The 20,528-nt window shown below is 42.9% G+C and overlaps 1 protein-coding gene and 1 long non-coding RNA gene across 6 annotated transcripts in view; one reads left to right on the forward strand and one right to left on the reverse strand.

Annotated features, from left to right (window-relative positions):
• Nucleotides 1-20,528, reverse strand: part of LOC128896720 (lachesin-like) — a 59,721-nt gene that overhangs the window by 3,856 nt on the left and 35,337 nt on the right. For all 5 annotated transcript variants that reach the window (XM_054160142.1, XM_054160138.1, XM_054160141.1 and 2 more), the window contains 5 exons: nt 6,191-6,296; nt 2,945-3,060; nt 2,585-2,770; nt 2,049-2,229; nt 666-797 (listed from right to left, as the gene is read on the reverse strand). In XM_054160142.1, the coding sequence (XP_054016117.1) occupies nt 666-797; nt 2,049-2,229; nt 2,585-2,770; nt 2,945-3,060; nt 6,191-6,245 (670 nt within the window). In that variant the 5' untranslated portion in view covers nt 6,246-6,296. The remainder of the gene's footprint in view (nt 1-665; nt 798-2,048; nt 2,230-2,584; nt 2,771-2,944; nt 3,061-6,190; nt 6,297-20,528) is intronic.
• Nucleotides 2,163-11,142, forward strand: LOC128896726 (uncharacterized). The gene is made up of 5 exons (XR_008462080.1): nt 2,163-2,302; nt 2,976-3,084; nt 3,185-3,296; nt 4,967-5,243; nt 11,069-11,142. It is a non-coding gene; the product is annotated as an uncharacterized LOC128896726 (long non-coding RNA).

The raw sequence follows: 20,528 nt of genomic DNA on the forward strand, positions 1-20,528 counted from the left end.
GGTATCGATAAATGTACATATCAAAGGGACACGTTATCTTTAGAAGGAATTAAATTCCAAACATTCGCGACCAACCATAACTCGCTGTGGCGAATCTGTAACGGTGTGCGGGAATGTATTTTCGCTAGCAGGGTGAACAAGTTATTTATCGATGATATTCTCGAGAAAATGAAACATTCCGAAGTTGTAAAACATAGTTACGCGAAACGTCGACGTAGAAATTAGGTCCAAGATTTGAGCTGTATTCAGATGAGATCCAAAGCACAAAGCGTGTACTTGAAAATTGTTGTTATATCGTTGTAGAAATATTTGCAAACACCTCTATAACCCTACCAAAAACTGAGGGGATGAAACGGATGGAAAAATTGTAGAAACAGTTTATAGTTTTAGAAAATATTAAAAAACGTCTTACAGAAGAATAACAATACGTTGATTATCGCCAAAAATATAGTTAAAAGGTATACAATAAAATGGATATACAAAAGAGTATTTCATTGAGTAGAAGGGTTTTGAGGGTAGTTTTCAGCCTGTGAACGCGACAATTGGCTATTAGGAAAATGCTTATTTAATATTCTCCAGTGGTCTGTTTTGTGTGGAAAATTCTTTTGATATAATCAGATGACGGTTCCTCACTCGGCCATAGCTACGCAACAAGTGATACGTACAATGGACATCGACGGAATAACGTTTGCTGACTGTTGGCGGTACATTGTTGCTTGCAATGCAAAGATATGTGCCCATCTCCTGTCTGAGAACCCCAGTCAACTCGAGAGTTTCACCCACGTGAGTTTTCGTAGCTGGAAAATAAAAGATTGCCCCGACAGAGACAATTAGACATCAATTGCTAATACATGATTGTTGCACTTGATTGCAGTGTTAATCTTTTATATATTACTAATTGTATACTAAAACAGGTAAAATTAGTGATACGTAACATCTTTTACAAGGTGTTTCGTTTTTGATTTCGTAAACCACCGACCAATCACAGCGGCCGAGTAGCGCGCGCTTAGCCGCGAGAGACTGGCCCGAGACCGAGACTTTGAGCTATCAACAACTCTTGAGTTTGATGTATTAGTTACTATATTAGGTAATTATAGAGAACTTAATTCAAGTGTTGCACATAACAGAGCAATGCACATTTAATAAATAAAGTATGTAATTTATAGGTGATTGATGAACTAATGAATATTTGATAATTTTTTGGGAATAGTATCAGTGGCGCCCTCGGTGACAAAATTGCCAAGCTTGTAGCAAAAAGTTGAAACTGTCACCGCTAGATAAAACTACCGCAATCTTTTAAAAAATTATTTTTTATTTGTCATAAATGCCTAATTAATACGATTCAATATTTAAGTTTACATATCAAATGTATCATTTGTACGGATAGTTATTTAATATAAGAAAAAGTATAGAACATTAAACAGTGGTGCCATCGGAGGCGAAATGTCGTTGTCTGTTGCAACTATTGCCGCTAGATGACGCTACCACCACCTTTTACTAAATAATTTGTTTTTACACATAAATGCCTAATTATTACGATTCTTTGCTTTACAACGCTACAATGGTGTATCAGTTAATCTATCATTTTGATGAGTATTTATTTAATTTAACAATAAATACCGACCCTTTACTCAATGGCGCCATCTAGCGGCTAGAATGGGAATTATTTTCACTACAAGCTTGGGAATTTCGGCACCGATGGCGCTATTAAATTTCGAATTTTGAGCTCAGTTTTTCCGCCTTCTGTTTCCCGCCTTCTGTTTCCCGCCTTCCGTTTCCCGCCTTCTGTTTCCCGCCTTTTCTGAGTAGCGCCCCCAAGTTTGTTTAAACAAATTAGCGTGTGTGATTGCGTGCAACGAATCTTTCTACTTGTTTTTCTCAAATCTAACGTTACGTATCAAGTCTATCCTTAAAGATACGATATAATTGACGAGTTAATTCGCGATTTAATCGTAAAATATTTGAACAAGAACGCTTTATAAAGGTTGACACGTTCTCTCGTAACTGAATAGGTATTATAATTTTGAGTACGAGTTAAGAAAGCTTACATTGTTTCTGTCCATCTTGTCTAAAAATAATATTCTTCCCATCTTCTCGTTTCCAAGTGACAGTGGGCTTGGGTGAGCCTGTTGCAACGCATCTCAGTCTTATATTTCCGCCTTCGTGGGTCACCATTGCAGACTCATCATCCATTATATCTGGGGGTATCTCCACTTCCATGTAGCCTTTCTGAAAATATAACGAGAGAAACTGGGTGCCAGTGGCCTCCTTCTGCGACCATGGAATCTTTATGCAGAGATAGGTGAGTTTGTTGATGTAATTTGACTTTATTTTAGCAAAATAAAGATATCCATTTCCATTGAAACAACAACGACATTAATATTACCGTGAGAAGCAAACGGAAACAAATTCTTTTCAATCTATCAATCAGATTTTCCATAAAGAATATACGTACAAGTCGGGGTATATTAGATTGTTTGGTAATCCATTATAGTATTAGCTTTAAGATTAGGTCAGCTGCTCTATTCTTATCAAGTATCATATATCGGATGTTGCTTTCGCTGCCAGATAAACTAATCCTCACCTGACTCCGCATAGGGTCCGTATTCACTTGGCACATGTATGCCCCTGAATCGTTCTTTTGAACATTGGACACGTGCAACTTCCACGTGTTGTGTCCATTATGAGTAACTGAAAGTCTTGGATTGTGTGCCACTAAATGTGTGTGTATCGCCAAGATTGCTCTGGAATCTGACTTTATCCAGGCCACCTGCGAACAGAGTTTCAAATGTTTCTATTCCAAGTACTCGCCAAGATTCCCAAGTGTAGAAAATGTTCAAATGAGAAGGAACTTGTTTCTAGTAATTCCTAAATATTAATACCAGTTCTGGTTATTTTTCAGAAGAATTTACCTACGATAAAGGATAAATATGTTTGAGTTTACCTTGTATTGTTGCAAGTGATTGACGACGCAGGTAAAGAAAACGTCGCGGCCCTGGACCACAGTGTGATTCTCCAAGGGGGCTAGGAACTCTGGAAGTATCTCCGGAGTTATTTGACCTGAAAGAGAATTCGTTAGAAAATGTTAGTAATTAAAGAAGCTTGACACCTAAAATCTTTACATTTCAACTGGCTTTTTCTGCGATTAGTGTATATTTGAAAGTAACTGTAATATTTCACGCAGAGTTCCTGCCCCCATATGCACGAATAAGCAGCGCTGTCGATTAGATATTCAAGTTTTCTATGGAGCTGAATTCCAGCCTGCCTTCCATCGATTCACTATGGAAGAGACAGAGGTAAAAATGCAAAAGAAGAAGAGGAGAGGAGAGGAGAGGAGAGGAGAGGAGAGGCGGTGCCGATTCACCCATATTCTCGTATCGAATTCTTGTACGCGTTCATGCAAGAAAGACGATAAATGGAAAATTCTCGAGTCGTGTAGTCGTAATCCAGGCTTCGAAATCACGTTTTCATGGCTGAATTTTGTCATCGGTATGCTCTTATTCGCATGGCGACATCTCATGACCCTCGGGATGCCATTGCTAGGATGCTCTTTCGCCAAACAATTTGAATTCTAATGAAAATGGGAACAAGCAAAGAAATGGAATCGTTAGATCGTATGTAGAATATCGGTAGGATTTTTATCTATGGGATGATTATTCTTTTTGCGTATACTGCGTATCGTTTGGATGGTGGAGTTTGAAGAAAACCGTGTAAAACGAGATTTGCCGTTCTGATCGAGTTGCCGCTGGGAAAAGAATTTTCCGTGAAAGTTGACGCGTTCAACAGCACCTTTGGGGTCTTCACTTTTCGCCTGGTAATTATATTGCGTTAAAAGCATGCTTGGGTAAATCGTTAAATCCAGTTTCTTGCGATCCAGCGCGGTATATACTCGTACGTGTAAGTTTACGGCCGCGGCGACGAAAACGCGGCGCGCAGGGCTGAGCGTCGTAGCAGAGTACATTTATCCACGTAGTGGCATAACTAAGTAGCGGTGGCTCGGCGCGTGGCGAATAGCTTTTTAACCGTTCCTATCAGTCTAAAAAGCCTGAGGTTCTGTTAGTTACTGGGAGGGCTACGGTATTCAGTTCAGGGGCCGCGTGGCCAACTAAATCACGTCGGATTTAAGTGGATTCTACAAACTCCCCTACACCCGAGACTACGACGATGTATTGCCCTTGTACGGTAGTTGCGGCGCCATTCTACCGCAACGAGGATATACTCGGCCAAGATTCTCTTGGCCGAGGATACCTTTCCTCTGGTGCTCTTACTTTCGTCTCGGATCTCATCAACGCGTCAACAGAATTAATGCTTCTAATACGATTCTCGTTCGACCTTTGACATTAATCAAATCAGCCGAGAAATAATCACCTCGGTTCCTTGGTTTAGCTCTTTTAGTAGCTAGGCGACTCGGCTTTATGGCCCATTTTTCCTCACTTTTCTCTGTGGCTGCTGCTACAAATTTCCGAGCATCTCGTTGCACACTGGAGGAAACAGTCGACGAGAATAATTGATAATAATATCAATATTCGTATCCGAGGGAGCGCGAGCGTTTAGCTGTTTGATGGCCAGTATTAGTATCATCATTGATATTTGGCGTGGCTCAGTGGCGAACCCACCAACCGATACAGGGGACCCTGATTCCCCAGTACCCCCTTGTACACATTTATCACATTTAATTTCCAATTTTATTGGTGCACTGTGTTCCTTGAATTTCCAATTTTATTGGTGCACTGTGTTCCTTGAATTTCCATTCTAAATGTCCGACCGAACGAGGACGGTCCGGTTCGAAAGAGTTCAGGTTCGTTAAAAGAATGTCCTCCTGCCGCGCGTTTGGCGGATGAGTGACGGGCCCATTCTATCGAAAGCTATTTCTGCATGGTCGATCCATCATCGCTAATCGTTATTGTCAATAACTCGACCGTGTGTAACAACGACTCATTGAAAAGCGAATTCTTTTTTCACCCAGCCTCCCAACGTCCAGGGTGCTTTCCGAGAAATCAACGAATCTGCGAGGAACAGGAGGAGGAGGAGGAGGAGGAGGAGGATGAGGAGGAGGAGGATAGACGAAAATCAATCAGTTTACGTAACATTGCTCCGACTGATTACCACTCATTCCACGAGACGGTGAATTCCCCGCGAAGAAAGCATCGAGGTGTGCAACGAGGTTCTCTGCCGATCTCGACCACTTTCTATGCTGGGGGAGTGGCAATCGATCGGAGAGGAGGGCTGCAACGGGAATCAAGGTAATTACGTCGTGTCTAATTAGAGATTAGCGGACTTGTTTCTTGTTGTCTCTCGACACGCGCTCCTTTTCGAGCTACGGACCTCCGAACTTGACGGAGTAGAAATAGTGGGTCAATGCCCAGACACAGTAGAAATGGTCGGTTAATAACCGGACACAGAATAAAATTGTATAAATATAAGTACACCTACTATTATTTTACTAACTGGTTCATTTTCATTTGGATCATTTACATTCAATCATTGTGGTCGCTTTTAATTGTTTTAGGTATTGCAATTTCGATTGTTTTCGTCGACGATAAATAGCGTATATTACTGAGATATGGACGGATAAGCGCGCAATGCACAGTTAAATTGCTCGCACAGCCGTGCACCACGAATTTTCAAAATCGCAACCAATTTTCAACCAAATCGCGACACTTTTCAACCAATTTGTCATAAATAGTTTGACGAAAAGTGTCCCCGTTGTTGTTTCACGTTCTTCTTTCATTACCAAACGGTACTGTTGCATTCGTCCAAACCACCTGTAAAACTAACAGAAATAAAGCGAAACTTTCATCGCGGCACGCGTAGGGATTCGAGATGCGCGGTGCATTTGTGATTTTCTCATGAAAGTCAGCCCAACGGAAGTGGATGCAAACGCGAACACGAAATTCCAATTTTCCTCTTTCGAACGTTCTCGCTTCTTGTCTGCCATCGTTCCCCAGTTTTTCACCTGCGACACCTTCTTCGCTTGAATCACGGAGATTTCCCTGATTTCCAAATCACAGAATCGCCGTGTTCTCGGTGAAAAGTGTGTGCGCGAGTAAAGATTGAAATAGTTGAAAGTATCGATAAAATGAAAGGCTATGTAAATCTTTCTTCGATTTTTCTTCGACACGTGCGGTTGGTAGGAACGAGTTGTTACGATAAATTTCGCTTTTCGTGATAATCGTTCAAACTCACTTACATAAACAAAGTTGTAGAACCGCGGCGAGGAGGGCTGCGAGTTTCCGCGCTGCCATGAGAATTAACCACTTTTGCGATTACTGCGTCGCGATACCAGCCGTGGCAATCTGAAAGCAACAAGTCAGAATTTTATGTTCTAAACAATAAGTCGTGGTTTAAACAATAACCGGTTCGTTGTTCTTGTTAGATGGCGGAGGTATCAAAGAGTGCGCGGCAATAAGAGCTGCTAATTAAAATGAACGCGTTACATAGACGGAAACGCAACATTGGTCGGCGTTGGCGGATCGTTTCGGGCGGTTTGCTGTAGCAGAGAACAACGCCGATGAGAAGAAACCGAGGAAAAGAAGAGAAAAAAGGAAGAGAAAAAAAATGAAGGAAACAAGTAAAGAAAAGGAGCGGAGAAGAGAAAGAAGATAAGGAAGGATTGAGAAAGGGCCGATTGATTGTACGATAAAAAGAGCCGACGCGAGCGGGCAATTTTTCAACGAAGCCTCGGCTAGCGAATGAATTCCCGCGGGGAAATGGAATTTTGAACGGTGTATCGAAAATCCACGGCTCGTCATACGCGCCTCGAGTCACCGTTCCCTGTCGTTTCTTTCGGGTTATTTCGATACTATGCCAGCGAAAAAGAGAGGGTGAAAACGGCTAGAGGAGGACCGACCGACCGACCAACGGAGCACCGTAACTTATGACTTTCGTCTCGGTACTCCCGCCGCTTTTCCACTAGCTCTATGAATGTATGCATGAGATACGAACTTTACGCTTTATGCATTGAACGCAGCGGTGTGATAAGAAGTCGCCGATGTGGCGAGGCTGGCGAGGGAAACTGCATTGCCTAACGCTTGAAATCGTTGTTGTAGATAAACGCGTTTTATCATTTAATCGGCTGTGTGCGCGTCTCGCGAAATGGACGACCAACTCGATTCCGGTAACCGGCGTGGACGCGGTGCAACGCGTGGGAACTTTGTTGCTCTATCGTTTCCAAACACCGTCACGGTATCGTCGCGTCGGACAAAAACTGGCGCGGGATCACCGTTGTCGAGATCTGGAGCCGCTTGATAAACTTCCGAATCGAGTAATTTCCGATCCTCGAGTTACCGAGTGAAATACCATTGGACGCTGCGAATCAACTGGCCAGAATCAGCCCAGTAAAATATGTTTGAATGCACTCGAATGCCGTACCACCTGATGCGTGACATCCTTTTAACATTCGATTAGAAAATGCACGTTTGCAAGTGAATGTAATAACATTTAGAGGAAACGAGTAGGAATAATTTTCAGGGTAGAGCGTGTAATAATATTCCCATTTACCAAAAATGCTTTAGTTTCGATCGTTTTTCACACGTAAAGCTTTCAGGTACGCTGAAAACCTCGTTGGATTACATTTCTTCTATGCCTTTGTTCGTCCAACTGTTCCGAACTTTGAACGTCGTTCGCGACGGTTGAGTGGGGATTAGCTAAATCGCTGATACGACTTTTTTTATGCAGAATTTTACCACGAATATCTTCGTCCCTGTCAATTTTTAACGTTGGATCAACGATTCCGACGATAAGAGAAAGGGAAAAAATTCCGGCCGATGGATTCACCCGAAGGAAAGGGACGCGTTCAGCTGGATCGTGCAGGATCTTTATTCGTGACACCATTGAGAATTCGCAAGTGAAAAATAAACATTTATAGAATTAAGTCGGTCGGTTGAAGCGACAAAGAAAAAAACAAATTTAAAAAACCCAGGGAAATTGGAAGAATGGGTGAGAAAGATCATCTCTGAGCGAGGAATGAAATAAATAAGAAATGAAAATTTGCCACGATTGTCAGCGTCAAATAGTAACCTGGAAAAACTAGTTGCATCACCGATGTCTGGAGCAATTACCAACTCGTTGCGTGTACACAATGTTCAGGTATCATTTCGATAGCGAGCCATACGAAGGAGGAAAACGGAGGATAAACGGAGAACCGGTTAAACGACACCAAACGAAATTTATCGTGGCTGTCAGTTACACGAGATATTAACTTGTCTAGGCTGGATCGATTCTCTGAACCGTGAACGGAACGATCGGTGTATAGGTTCGTTCTCCAGTCGACTATAAGCGATCCGGCGACCACGATCGACCGAGGAATGCAAGCAGTTTGATAAATTTTATGGAACCAAAGAAAAACACAAATATTTTCACTCAATTGCTCGTAGGGGTGTACGGTTACTCAACTCGTGCTGCTCGACGTCGATACCTGCTTCTGACAAGCGAACGTTTCCTGTTTCCCTCGATCCAAGCATCTGTAGAACGTTGCTTTACGTTAGTTCGATATAAACGTGCACGGGCCACGGGAAACAGGGGTGTGTGAGAGGTATCGACGTGTATGTGCTCGGCATTTTCTCAGTTTGCTCCTTGATGATATCGAAGGAAGCCGAGCTCGCGTTTTACGCGACAAACACACGCGCACCAACCACTGCAAACCTAATCGGAAAAATTCCCCGTTTACTTAACCGCTGCTATTTATCCAGCTGTCGATTTCCTCGGACGAATCGATACGTTATGCGATACAAATTTATGGTGGTGCCATGCGCTCGACCTAAACTCCTAACCATGTATAATCGATCGATACGTTGCGCATGATAATTTAGTATTTGCCGCGCGAGAGGCTCCGTGAAAATATGAATTTACATAAACATCCCCCTGTGTACAGTTGTACAGGCCTGTGCACCGCGTAAGAATAAAGGAAAAGGAGAAATTGGATGTGATATCTCCCATTGAAACGCAACCTTGCGTTCCTCCATCAATTCTGAAACGAATGATGAATCGCGCTTGACGAACAGGACTCCGACAATGACTTGGAAAGCGGATGAATAAGAAGAATGCGCTCGACTCGAGTGGCCAGCTGGCCACCGAGAGCGGGGAAAAGAAATCCTGCTAACGAACATCCTGCTATGAGACTCGCGATAGTAATTCCTGACTGGGAACTCGGTCGCAACCGCGTCGCTCCGGAAAACTCGTTTCCAGGATGACGAACGATGAAAACCGCGCCTCCTTCGGCACGTCTGCCTCGATTCCTATGAATTTCACTCCATTTCTATTCCAGCTTTACGAAAACCCGACCCCTTACTTAACCCTTGCCGTTTCATTGCCATTATTACACATAATAATTACGTCAGAAATATTTGTCTACAATTAAACGCGCAGTTCTCTTCTCGCTTGCACAAATTACAGAACGATACGTACAACAGAATTGCGAGTTTTGTTTTGTATCTTTTGTTTCTTTTTATAAATAACAGCCTTTAAGATGTTTCAAATTCTGGTAGAAAATTTGATGTCGGTGCTACGCTTTTGTTTCCGTGAGATTCCTCGTTTCCTTTGACACGGGAAACGATTGATTAAATGTCTACGTAAATTTGATTGCGTACAAAATTAATCACCGAATGTCCCAAAAGAATGTATACGTGATTTGAGTGATTACAACTTTAGTTTCGATTCGGACAAGAGAAGATGGAACCGGCGTATAAATATTTAGCTGCTTCGTATCTTGGTATTTCGCACCGGATGAATATTGATTCGACGCTCGATGTCTCGAAAGAAATTGTTCTCTGGAAAAACGACGATAGATCCAAAACTCGACAATTAAAGCTGCTGGGGTTCCCCATGGTCTGGCGAGCGTTAATTAGAAGGTGGAATCCGTGGCTCCCTTAATTCTTGGAAGCCATAGCGCAGTTGGTCTTTGCGTATGTACACGGGGTGGCTGGGTGGCGAGAAAAATTGACAAAGTCTAGGAGGCAAGGGCCAGAGAATGCCCGGGGCGGTGCCTAATGAGCTTCCTGTAGCATCGAGTCGTCGGCGTCGCCTCTACGTCTGCCATTCAGGATCCGTGACAGCGGAGTGATTCAAAATCCCAGCGAACGAGATCCGAGCCAGGGACGAGCTACGCAAGCCCTGTGACAATCGGCAGCTAGCACCGGCATTGTTTCAATCCTAGCCAGAGATTTTCAAAACGTTTTAATAACCCCGACCACCCCACCCTTGGGACGGTTTTCTACTTTTTCTTGCGCGTTCCTCCTCTCTTCCTTGAGCTCGCCAACTTCTTTCCGCGGTAAACATTTCCTTAGTTTTCCATCTAAAAATATTGTATTTTGGGTGTATCAGTTAGCGTTGAATACCTCGAAGATATTCAGCGTTTGCTATTATCAACAAACATGTACAATTTTCCAGGTATTATTCTATAAATATATCTCGTATGTACTCGTCTTAGATAGCCTTGTCGTCGTTGATTCTCGATTACGCGTTACAAGAGTATTTATCTTGTTACCCTTTAACGCTGCGATTACTACAAGAAGTCTTATTGTTTAAATAATAATTGTTAGAGAAATTAGATTTCCGTGAAGAAATAGTTAGGTGTTATTGCGTGTTGTGGGTTCTGGGTCGCGTATTCTCTTTAATATTTCACCATCTGTTCAGATCCTAACAAACGAGAAATGAAAATTCTTGTTGTGAAACCGCAACGCCGGGAAAGTGTTCGCGCCGCGCTGTAATTAAATAATATCCCCATCCACACGCGCAAAATCCTGGTTCTCCTGCTTTGAGCTTTTTTGGGGGTGGGAGGATGTCCTGTCGACGCAGAGACGTTAAACGATCGTTCCTACCGGATACATTTTATCCAATTTTCATTGTCAAACACAGGCTCGATTGCAAGATCGAAGCTCAAAGTAATCGAGATAGTTTGGGCATTTTATTTTGGTGAAAATAAATGTTTGAAAAATGTCAAGTTATAGTCGATGAATATGTATCATCCAGAGAGCATGAAAATATTTATGTTTCTGTAAAAGAAACGAAACAAATGTTCAACGATAAAAACTTTGGTAATTATTGTACGCAGTCGTTATGTATTTTTCAGAGGATCGAGGATGGCTCACTTGGCAAAGGCGAGGCAAGTGCTGGGAATCGCGTAATTGCAGGAAAGGATCTCAGGTATGCCCTATTTTAACAGTTATTCTATTATTTACCAAGCGTAATATTTATTTAAATATTCGGTAGATCGTCGGAGCTTCGTTTGAAGCTGAAAAATACCGAGCACATCGATGAAAATAACAACGTGTAAATCGTTGGGTAGCTAGTAGTATTTCATACTAATATTAATTAGACACCAGAATCGGTCTGTCCACGTACACCTTTCCTCGTCCATGTGCACCAAAGTATAGACGTACGCCTAACAGTTCGTTACAACGAAATTGACGAGGGAATTGTGGAACCGTATCTCACCGATAAACAATCCCACGCACTCTACCGGTAGGCATAAATTAACCAACGATTGATTTGTATGCACAATTTTGTGGAAGGTCCCCGAAATAATTGCACCGCTCGCAAATACCAGTATTCGGTATAGAAATTCCCTCCGTTAGAATGGCTGTTGATTCAGTGGGCCGCTGGGGAGTTTCTCGAGAATTAGTGTTGTAATCAAAACGATGCATTGTAAAGCGGAAAACGAACGACTATGTTCGTTATTTGTCACGTTCATGATGCATTAATGTAATCGCGATAACGTTGCTAATTAGAGGGCCGCTCGTTACTTTAATTCTCGGCGAATTGAATTTGTTTATCGCTTTGTACCAGGACTCTCCGATTTTATTGCCGCGGGTTTGATAATTGCTCGGCTGGTTCTATCGTCACAAAGAGAAACGCAGCAATGGAGAATCCACGATTCGAGACGTAAGGTAATTTCTGACGAGACGTGCTCGCAATCTGTTAAATAATTTAATAATCCTTGGAACGTTTTCTTACTAGATCGAGTTTCTTATATTTGTTCATTTCGAATCTGGCCACTATTTCCATCCTATTCTTTCAAATGATACATATTTTTCTTCCATTTCGTTCCTGTGTATTCTTTGTATTTCATCGTAATTCGATTTTTGTTATATCTCGTTTCTGTATATTCTTTCTTTTTTCATTAAATCTCATTTAAAATAACACGTTAGAGCAATAGAAGATTTCGGTACTGAATATTTGTTAAACTTTCGATAGAAATCATTGTAGCGTGGATTTTAATGGATTCGAAACAGCGTCAGTGGTTGGTATCGATCGATATCGATTAAATAAACTCTTTTCGTTTATCCTCACTCTCTAATAATTAATTTGAATCGTTAATAACAACGTTACGAACGCCAGCTGGGACGTAACAGCGAGAATTCCCGTAAATAACGCAAACCAAGCGAACACGACGTTGGAAAAGTTGTTCGTTCCATTCGTATTGCATAATCGATTATCGCTTCGACAATCGCAAATAACGCTTAAGCAATAATTGAAATAGCAAAATTTGAAATCTGAAACATCTACGACCTTCTTCGATTATCACAAGTGAGAATTTTGCGAAATTTCAAATCGTTCCATCGATTTTCACCAGAATTATAAAAAAGAAAGACAAATGAAAAAAAAAGAGTATAGATGATTGGCGAAGCAATCGGTCGAACATTTTCTTCTGATTCGAGCCAATCCCGGCTCACTTTGCTTACGCAGTGCACGCTTTCTCCACCATCATTCTGTTCCCATTCATTTCTATTCCATATGCTTTATTTGTTTCTTTTTCTTTCCAACACCCTTCTCTCCTCTCAGACCAGCGGCCTCTCTCTCTCTCTCTCTCTCTCTCCCCCTCCCCCCGATACTTTCATTTCTGCTACCCTTCTGCTTCCTCGTCTACCCTCAGCTCTCTTCTTTTTTTTTTTCCTCCGCGCTTCCGATTTCCTCTTCCATCTTCTCACACATCCTCTCTCGCTTTTGCCGATATACGATGCAGAGAGGTGCATTACCGCGCTCGCATCGCCTGAATTTCCATCTGCTTAGCAGCGAAATCCGCTTTTCGTGCCGTTAGCCAGAGAGAGAAGCGGGTATTGCCTACGTGTGTGTGCCAGAGCGGGATAGAGAAACGGCGCAAAGAGGGAAATGGAGAGGGGTAGAGAACAAAGAATCTCTGACAGTAATTTTTACTCTTTCATGAAACACGTTGATCGCTATTAATCTCGTCGACCTGTTATACCGTTGTTTAGGGGAATCTGCTATGGTGGTTCCGAAAAGGGCTGAGAAAGCTGGAAACGCGAAGGGAAGGGAATCGGTGGCAGGGTGTCACTCTCGATTGCTTTTCTTTCTTTATTATATTCCTTGTATCGTGTTGTACGTCATCGTTCCTATTTTATCTTTGCATTTCCTTAAAAAGTGAGTGAGAATTGCTAGAAAAAATGATAAACCTAATCGATTGGAGCCTGTACAAGGCGAAGGAACGGATATCGGTTATTATTGTTTGCACCCGAGCAAGATATTTTCCCTCCTCGAAATAAAAAGGCAAAGTTTTAATGGCGTCCCGGTATCCCGTCCAAAGTAGAGGTACTCGCGGCACATCCGCGCGTAAACGACTTAAATCCTGATTTACAAGAGCAGCTTTGTCGAGGCAAGTGACGGTAATTATTTTCTGGAGCATAACCGGCCGCGTGTCTCTCTCTCTCCTCGAGAGACGACGAAACTTTGTTAGTATTCGAGTGGTCATTGTCGTTCGCGACAGTGGAAAACAACGCGACGCGACACGGGCTACCAAGACCAAGTACGAAGCTTCGTTCTCGTCACGGTCGAGAACGATGTTTCTGTTAGCGACGCGGCATCAAGAACGTCGCGTCGCGTCGCGTCGTTCCGGCATTTTTGAACAGATACCGAATCTTTCTGTGGCCAAGTTTGCCGGTTGTCGGGGATACTTGGACAAAGTTGCTCGCTGGCCGCGGTAATTCGAATTAGTAACAATGAGATCTTGTTACGTTGCTTTCCCAGCGAACTTGTCGGTTGGCACGGCTGTGGTATGCGCAATCTAGCCAGCCACAACTCCTTCGACTTTCCAAGTAATTAAAAATGCGAAGCTGCTGCCCCGAGAGGAGCAAGATTGCCGTGTCGGCTCGTCTTACTTTTAACGTCGAAATATTTACTACGTGCATTGTTATGGAAGCCTCGCGAGTACCACGGCGGACGAGGACTTTTCAAATTTATTACTTCCGCTACCGAGCTTCGAATTGACGACTCGAGTACCATTTCCATATCTTCTCTCGGCGAATTCTTCTGCATGATCGCGGATGGTACTCGACTGGTTGGAATTGATTTCCTGCGAGAAAGTCTGAGCGCTACGTGACGGAAAAATCGCAGCGTACGTGACGCCAGCGATTCCGTATTATGGTCAGGAGCAGATAAGAAGGCTAATAATTATGCAAGGAATACCGTAGGATAGCCGAGGCCGTGTCAGCAAACGCATACCAAACGGACTCAAAGTACCGGTGCTCTAACAAAGAGTGCTACGTTCCTACCGCAATCTCTCTAGCCAGATGATTCATCGAGCGGGCAAGGTCTTTCTCCTTTTCCTCTATCAACCCCGGAGCTATTTCAACTGGCAGAACTGTAAGTGCTCGAGGGTTAGCCGAGGTCAGGTCTCTGGAAATGGACTTTTGGAAGCAGGCTACTTTTTGAACGCCGCGAGACACTGTGCTTCGGCTGTAATGGGACCGGCTAACTCGCTCCAACTGGAATCCTCTTTCTAAAGTGACTCCATTTTTTCCACCATCTTGGATTTGAAACGCTCGACTGGGATATCGGGTTAATTGTGTAGAAACTTACGAACCTCTTAATATCGATGTTGACGCCTTCGACACGAACATTTTTTCATCCACACTTGTCGCGATCTATTCTCTTTCGATTCGTGTAATCAGCTTTTACCCTTGGTTTGCTCTTCTTGGTGCGACATTACAATTTCACCATTGCCGTTCACCGATAAAACGATCGAAATGAACGAAACAAAGCTAGTGGATCGTTCGTCCACCCAGTATCTGGCCCGATTCCTCTAATTACTCGACGTGCGTCTAATTAAACGCGTGCGTCGGTGCGCCCGGTACAAGTTTGCCAGCCTGTATAATTACGTAAAACAAGTATTCCCTTGACGAACAACGAATGTCGGTTTTAATGCGAACTGCTTTCCAACTATGGTCAATTAACTTTGGCTCCTTCATGGTTTAATCGTTTAATCAAAGATAAAAAGTTTCCAAGTAGCAGTTTTACTTTAAACGACTTTAACGTACATGCCACTTACTTCTCTGGCCTCGTTATTATCTTTTTCTCCAAGCCCGAAAGACTTTTCACGTTATTCCCTGTCGCGCAAAACTTGGGATCTCACGCGCTGAACCGATTAGCTATAAAAAAAAAAAAAAAAATATCCACGTGCACCACTTAAACCACGCCTTTTTATTTCGAACGTAAAGATATCACGTTTATAATTGGTACTCTTAGTTTGGTAATCTCTCGTACTCGATAATACGTAACGAAATATAAGGAAAAAATGAAGAATGTAGACCGGATGGATCAAGTGGTCCCGAGTTGCCTAGTGAATTATTCGAGTAGCCTGAAAGGGGGGGAGGGAAGGAAAATGGATATACAGGGTGTCCCAAAAGTCGGGGAGGAGCCGGAAATGGGGGGTAGCTGAGACGATTCTGAGCAAGAATTTCCTTTGCAAAAATGTCGGATGAGGCTTCGTTAAGGAGATATTAAGAGAAAACCCCGACCAATCAGAGCGCGCGTAGACCGTTGGAGCGGCCGCGGTAGCTACGCGCTAGGCGGCCGCGCTCATTGGCTACCGCGAGCGCTGCATCGGCATCCTCGCGCTCTGATTGGTCAGTGTTTTCCATTGATATCTCCTCAACGAAGCCTCGTACAACATTTTCGCCAAGGAAAAAGTTGTTTCAAATCACCTCCCGAACCACCTCTTTCAAGGTGTTACAACATTTTTGGGACACCCTGTAGGAGCAGGAGAGCTCGCAGGGAGCCATTTCTAAAGGAATCGAAAGAAAAGATTGATGATCGTCGTCAAAGGATTTGTTCGCGATGGAACAAATGGCGAAACGGCATAATTATATACCAAACGAAACAAGTTTACTCTTCTTGTACCGAGCAAGAAATAGTGCGACGCGGAGCAAAGTATTATCGAGGGATCTTGAACTGCGTTCGGCCTTTTTCTCTCTTTTCTTTTTGGTTTTTCCATGTGCTCGTTGTCTCGATTGGAATACCTTGTTCGTAGTTTGCAGAGAGCGAGAGCGTCAAACGCGATTCGAAGGTGTAATAGGTGGAGCGAAGCGAATTTACTCAACTTCCGCAATTACGTCGCGGCTGAAATAATTCTGCGGGAGCCAAGTGGCCGACGAGGATTCCCGAATCTCTTTAAAATCCATTTAAAACTCGTCCGCGAGCGGATTGGTTTCCATCGAACTTCCGCCGACGCAAAGTCCGCGTGTTGAGGTTCCGGGGGTAACGTTAATGAACGCATGCGAAAGCAAACTGGATACGGTATTGTTGAGAGTAAACTCATTACGAGCAGCCTAGGTTAAGCAGTCAAGAGTGTATCCTCCTTGAGCGAATGCCAAAGTCTGCGACGCCGACGCCGACGTCTCGTAAGATCCGAACGCCCTCGGGAAACATTATCCGGAACGACGACATTCGTCGGAGCCGGAGTCGGAGGATTTCACGTTAATCCAAGCAAGTATGCACGCTCCCCGCTTGCCGGAAGATCACAGTCGAGATAAAAGAGAAACTCAATTATTAGTATCTTTATCGTTAATCGTGCCTCTTTCCATTGTTTATTTTAATCGTGCCTCTTTCCATTGTTTATTTTAATCGTGGTATCGACTAGCGTGGACCTCGGAATGGATTTTATTTTCGAAACTGTTGGTGCTGGAAGCCAAGTTGAACATTCGGTGTATATTTTGTTGCATTCACGAATGAAAACTCGCATGCTTCGTTGAAATTCATGGAATTTGATCGATTGGAATTTTTCCATCAGAGTTTTAGTATCCTCGCTGGGTATGGTAATATAGCAACTACGACTAAGAAGAGGTGGTCTGCATCTATAAACTTCGAGTCCCTCGAATCGTGGAAATCCGCGCTTGATAAAATAGAACAGGTTACTTAAAAGTTTCCAAAGGATCGATTAATCTTAGCCGTGGCACACCGTGGCAATTTCCAATGCTACCGTACGCTACGATTTCCATGTTAATTAAGCTTCGTCCAAGGAATATTAGCGTCGAAAAGTATAGAATCCCTTTAAAGATTGCTCCTTTGATTAACTCGTATACTTTTATTTGAATTTCGATACAAACGTGTATCGAGATTTTGAAGGAAAATTCTGGTATTTTGGCTATCGAGACATTCGAGTCGTGTGCGCCATATGTATGGCGCATTTCACATATAATTCGCATTGAAATAACGACGAAGGAGGGATGAAACGAGAGGAATTAGCGCGATTAAGATGACTGGTTGGAGGGAACGAGTACCGAAATCGAACGAGGAGAGGAGATCAAGTTGTTCGACCTCAAAGTAACTGGCAAGTGGAATGGCCGCGACACAGTCCTGTATAGGATATCTATGAGGGAGGTATTCTGCGAGCGTGTTGCTTGGGATTACTGTAATACAGGAACGCCAGGCGAAGCTGAATCCGACTTTGGCTTCGCTTCTGGCCCGCACCGTCGCCGCGCCGGCTAGCTCTGATGCTGAGTTACGTTCTATCCTATATCCCTTGGACCTATTACACACTCTGCACGTCCCCATATATACAACCCGAAATCGTCCTGGATCCCGTGTCGATTCCGCTTAGACGTATTCATCAAACTCGTCTCACCCATCCGCCATTTTAATCTCTATTTCACGCCAGATGAAGCATTATCAACCAGACGAAATGAAAATTAGTTATTAAAATTAATTATTAAAATTATATACATACAAAGTATTAACGTTCCATTTTTGTAACGGGGTGCCAACGGGAGTCAAATTTCAAACAATTCCACCGGAAATGGTTAAATACACCCTCGTTTCAGCTGAAAGAATTTTTATTCGCCGCAGTTTGCGTCCATGCGTTTTGTTACGATTTACAGATCGGTCTTTTGAATTGTGCAGGAGGTGGCCCCCTTAGGATGGATTGTAGGGAGGGTGGTGCATGTACGTACGTGTACCATACGTGTGTGCGAGTAAATTCGGTCATATTCTACACGTCCATCCCATAAATACGTCCTCCTCCATTAGCCACAATTACGTAGATCTGTCAAAATTGCATTTGGATATATTAATATCATCGCCACGGGCAAGCGCATTAGTTGCACTCGAAACGTATTTAAGTTGAAATTATGTCAGATAAATGGCGGCGCACGTGCGCCACTTGCAGGCCGAACCATCGAAAAGTGTTCAGCTGATCCGAAACGTTTGTCAATTTTAATATACTCGTACGTACGTTATTTTAGACAATTTTCTAATAACTTTTAGTTTACGTACTATCTAACGATAGTATGTAGTATGAGTAACGAGCAAACAGTCACGAGTAAATGATATAAAAATATATATATATGTACATGTTTCTATTCAGAAATAAACTCGCAATTATATCGTACCATTATAAACCAATATCGTCTCAACGATAGCAGAATGAAATTATCTAGAAATTAGTATAGTAATAGTTACGAGTATCGAGAATTAGAGTGGCATTAGAGGAATGGAGATCGGGCTCGCGTGAAATATTCTCACAAAAGTCCATTTCATTGAGATCACCTGTCACCGTAACGCGTACTCGCTGACAGAGGAAACGTGTTACGGAAGTACGTCACGCGTTTCAAAATGCATTCCATCGCTCACCTTCTCGCAACCGTTTCGCATCCGTCAAAGTACGGATCCCGCGAGAAGAAAGGGATATTTTGCGAGTCAAATATCATCGATTGCTCGAGAGCGTTTGAAAGATTCTTGCCAGAGACGTTGTACAGTCCCTGCCTGCCGTTCGATGCACCAGTCTTTGTAAATAAAGAAAAAGAATTTCAGCTCACGTAAAAGTTTGTCCTAGCCTCCAAACTGGAGCAACGTGTCTATTATTCGCGGTACATTTACATTTACATTTACATTCACATTTACATTTATCGGTAAATTTATCGGCGAGACTATCGATCGCTGATGAATTTATTTCAAACCTGGCAAATTTTGTTAGCTACCGATAAATCTCACCGCGAATCCCAAGATGTTATCTCTTCTTAATCATTGTCCTTCTCAATCATTGTCCTTCTCAATCATTGTCCTTAATCACGCCGTGGATAATTAAGAATGTCGCAAAGCTTTCCCGATGACGCCATAATGACAAAGTAACGAGGATAATTGTTCCTTGTCGCATGCGAGATCGAATTTCACCTGCTAGCTCTGACTTCCTTTCAAGTACCGACATCGATCGGAATCATCCTGAAGGACGGTTCACGAGACGCTCATGCGCGACCGAGGACTGCTGGATACACGATTTAACGCGTTGTCGAGGATTCCGGTTAGATGATTGTTCATTGCGATATTTACATTTTAATCAATTAATTAATTTATTAATCGCATCGTTGCTGCAAGATGCAGTGCTCGATAAATGTTTGGTTCGCCTAGGAATACTGTACACAGGGTTTACTTTCTCTCTGGCTAGATTACTGTATAGTAACGCACGGTACGGAGATGAAAAGTTGGCTAGTGGGTTCGATTGGTTCCGAATCTTCTGGGTTGTGCTATAGAATTCTCCATCTTATGCGGCCTCGATTGTTGAAACGTCGTTCGTGGTCTCGCAAGGAACATTTGAAAAATAAGAGAAGCACTCGGAGTATCGCGTCGCGTGGCAACTACTTGGAAAAGAGGATGGCCCAATTTGATTCAGTCGCTTGGACTCTTTCTATAGATCTAGACCGGAAACTTTTTGATAGCGTCTCGTATATTTCCTCGAGACAACGTACAGAGACACTTTATAGATATACACGTATAAAAAAAAATGTAAAACTGTCGGATCCAAGTATTTTGTTCGTCGAGCAGGATTACTCGAGCAACAATTACGTATCGGTGTTTCCCGCTGAGCCTCTTGATCACGCGGTATCGTCTCAATGGAGTATCCGTACCACTGCGATATCGTATTTCTACGGTTCAAATTTCCAACTGTCACGATTCGTACGTTTCCATGAAATACGTTAGAAAATGTTGTTTCTCGATGGTAAAACGCGTCTGTCCGTTTTGATAAAAATTTCAAGAAATATTCGAGTGCAACACGCTCCATCTTCGTTCTCGCTGGAGAGGAAAGGTGAACGGAGGAGGAGACGGGAGTAATAGGGAATTGTGCGAGAAAGGAGGGCTGATGGGAGCACAAATGAAAGCTCAGACTCCATCATCGTAGGATGAACAGAGTTCTGGTACTAATCTCAGCTTCCCAGGTAGGAGAAGGTGGAGCTGAACGGCTCGATGGTCTTCTCGATGACCTTGTTAGACGGTGCACGGACTTTGTCAAACTTACCACCTCGATA

Source organism: Hylaeus anthracinus, unplaced genomic scaffold, assembly GCF_026225885.1.
Source record: "Hylaeus anthracinus isolate JK02 unplaced genomic scaffold, UHH_iyHylAnth1.0_haploid 11978, whole genome shotgun sequence".
NCBI lineage: Eukaryota > Metazoa > Arthropoda > Insecta > Hymenoptera > Colletidae > Hylaeus > Hylaeus anthracinus.